Below are 7720 nucleotides of genomic sequence, written 5' to 3'. Positions count from 1 at the left end.
TCTGCACACCATTAATATTGCTACTGTGTTTCCTCACAATTCCCCTGAAGAAATACAACCCTCAACAGAAAAATGGTTCCTTACTTCTGCCACAGGAGAACATTGCCACAGAACTTGTTACTTACCAGATGTACAACAATTTCATAATAGAACAAGATAGAGGAAGTCAATGCACCAAGTTATATTAAATGCAGATATAAAATTAGTGTCAAGACCAAACAAAGGGGGAGTGGAGGTGGAATTACAACATGAAACAGTGAATCACCAAAGAAAATTGGGATGTCAAATGCATGCAATAAATTAGTACAATACAAATGTAGACAGAATTTAATAATTTACACTTTTTGAAAAAATACAGAAATATAGACATTAAAAAGGTATTACATCTAAAATATTGTGCTAAGTACTAAAATAATGCATTCTATCCAAATTATATTAGAAATATGAAACATTCAAACAATTTCAACCTAAATCTTTGCCAGTGGTATGAAATATACTTTTCTTCAATAGACAAAGTTCTAGACCAGCAGTTCTCAACCTGTGGATTGCAACCCCTTTGGGGGGGGGGGTCAAATGCTCGTTTCACAGGGGTCGCCTAAGACCATCAGAAAACACATATTTCCGATGGTTTTAGAAACCGAGACACCCCAATTTTATGATTGGCGGTCACTACAGCATGAGAAACTGTATTAAAAGGTCACAGCATTAGGAAGGTTGAGAACCACTGTTCTAGACAATATTTTTCAGTTGTTTGATTATTGTAGAAAAATTACCACTGACAAATCAGGTTGAAATGAATTTGGTTGTGTCATCATATTTTTAAATGTGGCTTGGATGTGTTACAATATTTTAGTGTGGTGGCCTTCCGGTGTGAATACATTAGTATTGCATTAATTTTAGAGATTATACATTTTTAGTGTCTCTGTTTCTAGACATTTTTTTGTATAATTTGTATTTTTCTTATTTCTTTTATACCTTCTGTATCCCAGTTTGTATGGTGATCCATTAAACTAACACATTTCAGGTTCATTATGCAAAGACACTCTGTATATCTTTATTTGGCTTTACAAAACCCCAAAACTTTCAAGATCAAATAATTTTCTTCATCAATGATTGGTGTCCTCTTTATAGGTTGTTATGGTTTGCTTCTTTCTTTTTTAAACATTCCTGGAACCTATATTGCATATCATATTAGAAATGATGACCCATAATGAACAGAAGTACAAGTACAAGACAAAGTGGAGGAAGAAAAAAGGGAATGGAGAGAATGAGAAGAGGAGGAAAGAATTGCCACAGACAAAGTACAGTGGTGGCACAGCAAATTTCTTCATCAAATCAGTAACATTTCATGATGAAGTAGGCTAGCTGATCCTGATTATTTATCAGAGACCTGGTCCATTATCAGAGCTTCTCTCTTCTGATTGTGTTTCATATTTTTTCTCCAAAATTCATTACCTCACCAGAAAAGGTGTTACAAATAGACTGGGATTTTATTAGGAAGTTCCACATTCAACCAACTTTCGAAAACTCTTCCGGAATGTATCATCTAAAAAGGCATAAAGGAATGGATTGAAACAGCTGTTAGCATAACTCAGTGTGGTGATAAAATAGGAGATTCCAATAATTAGTGGGGTTGGGGGAATATCTGTAGTCAGGGCTACAACAGTGCTGAGGTGATAGGGGGTCCAACAGAACAGACAAACTGCCAAAATGATCAGCACCATTATTGTCACTTTCTTTTTTGCTTTGTCCAAGGCTTTGGCATTACTGTGGAGGCGCATATGTCTTAACTTGTAGAGCATGGTGCTGTACAGGATGCAAATGGTAGATACAGGGATGGCAAAACCCAAGATCAGGGTGTAGAGGCGACTCACTTTCCACCAGAAACTCTCAGGACTGGGAAAAACAAAGACACATTGGGACCGCCCCTCTTCAGTATGTATCTGGGCAAAGATGCTAAATGGCAAGATAATGATTGTGACCAAAACCCAGATGCACAGACTCACTGTCTTGGCAGCCCTGTAGGTGCGATAGGATATTTTCTTTGATTTGACAGTGGCCACCACTACCAGGTATCGATCAATGCTCATGATGGTTAGAAAATAAATGCTTGAAAAAATGTTATACTGGTCAATGGAGATAATCAGTTTGCACATGAATTCACCAAAGGGCCACTGAAGAAGCAGATAATCTGCAATGTTAATAGGAAGCACCAAAGTGAAGAGTTCATCAGCAATTGCCAGATTTAGGATGAAAATGTTGGTGACTGTCTTCATTTTGGGAGCCTTTAAGATAACATAAATGACAGCAGAATTTCCTGTGAGTCCCACAGCACAGATCACAGAGTAGATGATGGGCATAGCAATATAGTACTTGGGAATCAGTTGTGGGTCTGACACATTATACCAAGAGTGTCCCCTCCTGTAGCAACCAATATCCACATCAGTACAGGAAACATTCAATTCAGGTTGAGATGAAAAATTATCCATTGTCTTGAGTCACAAGGAACACTTTCCTCTGAGAAATGCTGTTTAGTTTAGGTTACGTTGATAGTCTTGGACCTTTTTACAAAATTTTGTATGTGAGATCAATCCATTTGAAAAGCCTTGCATCAGAGATTTGTTTCAAATCCATTATTCTTGCAGCTGGTTGAAACAAGCAAATTTGCATGCAAGTTACTTTGCCTAGCACTTTCCTTTTCTTTTACCTAAACCCATAGTGCAGCCCATCACTCAATGAGTTGCTTGCTTCATGCTTCTTTTTAATCTTTCCACTTTAGATCACTCCTACTGTCCAGATGTCCTAAGGCAAATAAAGTTTAAATATAAGTAAGTTTCAACATTTCCTTGACTTTTTTAAAAAATAAGCTCAACAGTGCCATGAAATATATATACAATGTTTATTATTAAGCCCAAAATAGGCTTGCTTCTCATCTTTTAAAAAATCATTTTGTTTCCTTGCATGGCATAGAGATAATACATTGCAGATATTACTGTGTGGGCAAAATAAAATACAGTTGTGGTTTTTTTTTAAAGAATCCTAAATGAAACTCTTTCCCATCTGCATGCTGGTTACATCTCTATCCTGCTCATTCACTCATAGGTATATCTCTCCCAACTATACATGTGCTTTTTAGCATATGCAATATAGCCTGAATCATTAGTTAATCTTTAGGATCTTTCCCTTACCTTGATAATCATGGCTCTGTTTTCCTTTTCTGCATCCTTTTGTGATTCCTCTGCTGTGGAGGCTCAGTAGCATGCTGCAAATCCCAAGCGTAGTGCTGTGATGCTGAAATACTGGACAGCTCCTCAGTAGCTGCGTCTCTGAACTGTTTCTATGAGCTTGAGTTCTGAGTGGCTCCTTCCAAATCCTATTCTCATTTCCTGAGGTGGAAAACAGAGTACAGGTGCTACCATAGTATGGATGATTTCAGCTTACAGGTCAATTAGCAGACCAGCAGGTTCATATTATCTCTTTTGCTGCTGCTGTTGTTGTTAAAGATCTGTTTCCTCAGAAGTTGCTAACAGCTTGATGTGGCAGCAGCTGGGACAGTTGCCAATTCCTTGTTAATTTCTTCATTCTATATCTGATTGTGAAAAAAAAATCAGTTTGCTTTTAATAATGCAACTTTTCCTGTATGGAAAGGGGAAAATATAGCAGATTCCTCTTGTTATGAACTTAAGGTTCAGTGTCATTAAATGACCCACTTTGATTGAATGAGAGCACAAGTGTCTTCACACTGTTTGTTATCTTTATAGACCTAAATCTCTTTGGTCCCATGTTGAGAGATTTACACACAGACACACACACACACACGTGCATAGATATATGATTAAGTTATTATTCCTCCCCTATATTAGCTGCTTGTTATTAAATGACCAACCCCCCCCCCAAAAAAAAACCTACGCTCCACTATCTTTAGGTTTTTCTCGTAGGAAATATTCTGAAACATCAGAGTACTGCATAGCAGTCTATTGCATTTAGAATAAGCTATTCATGGCTAGACTCCAATAGTTTTCAAGTATAAGTGAAAGTAAAGGTTTTGAGGCTAAATAATTCAGGGCAGAAATTCCATCTGAAGCTCTGTCACCTTTTGTAAGGTGTCCAGCCATGAATTACTTCACCTAATTATTTTCACTCATACTTGAAAACTGCTGTACTGCAATTTTTAGTTGAGGATACAGTTGTAGCAATAGGCCAGATAATCCTTTTCTGTCACACTTACCTATAAAGTCAGATGAACACCAAGAATGTAACAGTGTCTAGCACTGTTAAACAGAAAATGGGGTCCCAGCACTGTAAGCTTTCATGGCATCGCATGCCTTACTTTACTCCCATCCTACTCTCAAGAGACTGTGTGCAACCCATCTCTGCTTTATAGATAAGGAGAGGGTGGAAGAGTGTTGACTGAGATGAATTACTGTTGCTTTATCACTGTATAGGAATAATTATGCCAGTATGGGGTGGAGTTATGTTTCCTCAACACTGACAATGTGATACTTCATTTTATTGGCTGTTACACTCATAACTCTGTAGAAATGTAAAAATGCTATTTATAATATTTAGAATACATGCCACAGAGATAGACAGTGATTTGTGGATCTGGCATTTAAGGAGAAATCTGATATAAATGCATTTGCAAGAATTTATTGCCACTTATGGCAGTGGTTTGCAAGTACTTTATAACTACACTCTGGGATTTACAGATCACCAATTTGTGCCAGCCTGTAGGAGGAGCCCTCCTAGATGGTGCACAGGATCATGTCGCAGCCCTGGCACTACATCTAGATGATGCAGCGCCAAAAGTGTGTCCAAAAGCCATGCCGCCATGGCTATGATGCCCTTTCTGGGGCGTAAAAAGAACCTGCTGTTTGTGGGTTCTTTTTGTACCAGGTTGGGGGGTGTGGCATGTGGTTGCTGTGCCCCCAACTCAGCACTTCTAAGGGTGGCGTACAGCCCCTCTGTTACTTTTTCATTAACAGCCATCCTTGCTGATCCTAAAGGTTGGTTTCCTTTTATTCACTTCTGTTTTGGTTTACTGTAAGATTAGATATCTGCAAGGCCCCTTTGCATCCACCAAAGCCATTGGGGGCAAAGTACCCACTTCATCTCCAAAATGTTAAAATTTCCTCCCCCAAAGAGCAATAGAATCCATGCAAAACTTGTAAGTTGTGTGGTGGGTTATTCTGCTATATTCCTGTCACTTCCAGTTTTGAAAAAGGGGTTTAAAAGATTTGTATTGGTTACCAATACATTTCCAACCTGAATTAAAGGTGGTGGTAATGACATTCAAAGCCCTAAATTTCTTGTGACTACAATATTTGAAGGAATACCTATCCCTATATATAACTGCACAAACTTTGCTGAAGGGACCTTTCTCTGTGTCCCTTAGTCAGGACAGTACACTCTGGGATACAGTCTTCTCTGCTGTGGCACCTCAGTTATGGAATATCTTCCTGTTAAAGACCCAACTGTTACTTTCATAAATAATTATAAATAAATAATTTTAGATGAGCTCAAGGGGCAGAAAACAATACTGGCATAACTTCTTTACCTTCTAGGAGAAAAAAAAACCAAGGTGGCATTGCAGTTGAACGGGAGCCCTACTGGTGCTGGACTAGTTTGTATCTGGTATGCAACTTGGAGCACCAATGGGAATCATAGTGGAAAAATCCAGAAAGGATTGGCCACACTGTGGGAGCAGATCCACCAGTATCCCTGGAGAGAACGTATTAGATGAAGAGGTGGCATGGTTTACAAAAGTCACATAATGGTCAAACACATAACCTTGCATACATGGAAACCCAAGACCTCCCTGTGATATATATATGCTTAAAGGATGCAGGCTTTATTATTCTGTTGTTCCTTCCCTGCCAAAGTCAGAGTATAGCTATTGTAACCTTTCCAGACACCTGATAGAAAACCTGTGGTGAATTATCTATACTTAGAACAATGCTTTCTAACAAATCTGCCCTGGCTCAAGGAATGAATCTACAAACATTACACTTCCTGAGTATCAGAACTTGGATTCAAGATCTTTCAACACTACCAACCCCCTACCCTCCACTATTATATATTGAGATGCAGAAAGTGAAGGAAAAAGTAAAACAACAGGCATAGTTTTCTTGAATTATGTAACAGGACTCTCTCAATATCAGCAGGGGCAGACTGTAATGCACATGTCAATGAACAACATTGTTTTACTCTTTATCTTCTGTTCCCACTCTTTCCTCTCTTCTCCTCCCCTCTGACTATTCTCTTTGCTTCCTCTCCCTCTTCCCTCCTTCCATGTACTTTTCTATGAATACTGAATAGTAAGAAGCAAATTGCACAAAGTAGAAGCATGTAATTGCAAAATACGAAGTGGGAGTGGGGGTGGTGGAGGAGAAAATAGGAACTTATAATTTAAAAAACACCTAGAAAACCAAATAATGTCAAAGAATAAATAAATAACATGGCACATGGGAATCTTGCCCGAGCATTTCACAAACTATCAGAACGAGGGTCAGGGTAGATACAACCAGTGGTGTCATTCATCCAGCTTGCACTGGTTTGCCCAAACCAATTTCTGAAATTTGTCAGGTTAACTGAACTGCTTGTTGTGGGGTCAGAAAATGGAGCATTTCTGTTCACCTTCCCCCTTTGACTGGTACATGCTTTGATTCATTTCCAGCTACTCTCTCTAGTAACAGCAGCAGCAACATGTCAAAAACTTTCCTGGCCAACCCCACCTCTTCTCCAGCAATATGTGCTGTCACAGAAAGCTAAGGAAGGCAATTGTCCCCTTGCAGGCAGCACCCATTGGGAAAGGAAAGGCTGGCAAGAAAGGAGGGAAGGAGGAAGAGTTATCTGGAGAACATTCAACCTGATCCCTCCCTCTACCCAGCTGCAGTCAAGTGCACAACAACACACACTTCTCCAATGATGAGTCATACAACAATTGAAATTTTTTTGGTTATCATGTACATATTTGGGCAAAAATATTACAACAAATTATTAGTTATTTTAGATGACACTACTGGATACAACAACCATTCACACAATTAACAATTACTATATGTGAATGGATTTTAAAAGGCAAATTACAGACCTGAATCTCTTGTGACCTGTTGTAGCCAGTGGCTGGAGGAAGAAATATAGAGCTTTAAATTTTGTTGAGCTTCTTTGTTGGACTACTAGTCAAACTGGCCCTTTGTGTGTTTGAAACTGCACAGGGGAAATTGCTCCCATTAGTTGTAGGAAATTCTAATTATGGGAATAGAGTCTCATCTAATTACTGTAGAACCAGAAGGAAATATGTTTTAAAGAGTTGGAATTTTAGCATTATGTTTAAGCTGTTAAAACTGGAGTTTTAATATAAAGCCATTAGTCTTCGCCCACAGCCACAAAGGAAAACTAACATAAACAGTGACTCATTAATTTACAGGAAGATCTTTAGCATGTTTACCAATCTGTAAGTCCCAATGAGCTCAGTGGAGTTTCTTCTCCATTAAATATGTTTAGAATTTCATCCTTGAATCTTTAAGGTACCATCTTTATGCTCTAGTCTAGAACATGAACAGAATGCAAAACAATCTTTAGCCTTAAGCTAAAGCACATAATGAAGTTAGGTTTACAGTTGGTAATTATTGTGATTAAATTGTTTGGATATTCTAAAGCTTAATCTGCTCTTTTCTGAAAACAGATATTTTAAAAATATACCAGTTGAGTTCTTTGA

General features: G+C 38.3%; 1 protein-coding gene across 1 annotated transcript; it reads right to left on the bottom strand.

Annotated features, from left to right (window-relative positions):
- Window positions 1–1030: 1030 nt before the first annotated feature.
- NPBWR1 (neuropeptides B and W receptor 1) lies at window positions 1031–2489 on the bottom strand. The gene has a single exon (XM_042465871.1). The coding sequence runs from the start codon at window positions 2487–2489 to the stop codon at window positions 1494–1496; it is 996 nt and encodes a 331-aa protein (XP_042321805.1). The 3' UTR covers window positions 1031–1493.
- Between the last annotated feature and the right edge of the window lie 5231 nt (window positions 2490–7720).

Source organism: Sceloporus undulatus, chromosome 4 (genome assembly GCF_019175285.1).
Source record: "Sceloporus undulatus isolate JIND9_A2432 ecotype Alabama chromosome 4, SceUnd_v1.1, whole genome shotgun sequence".
Taxonomy (NCBI): Eukaryota; Metazoa; Chordata; class Lepidosauria; order Squamata; family Phrynosomatidae; genus Sceloporus; species Sceloporus undulatus.
The sequence above is the reverse complement of the archived record's forward strand: the minus strand, read 5'-3'. Positions and strand labels throughout refer to the sequence as shown.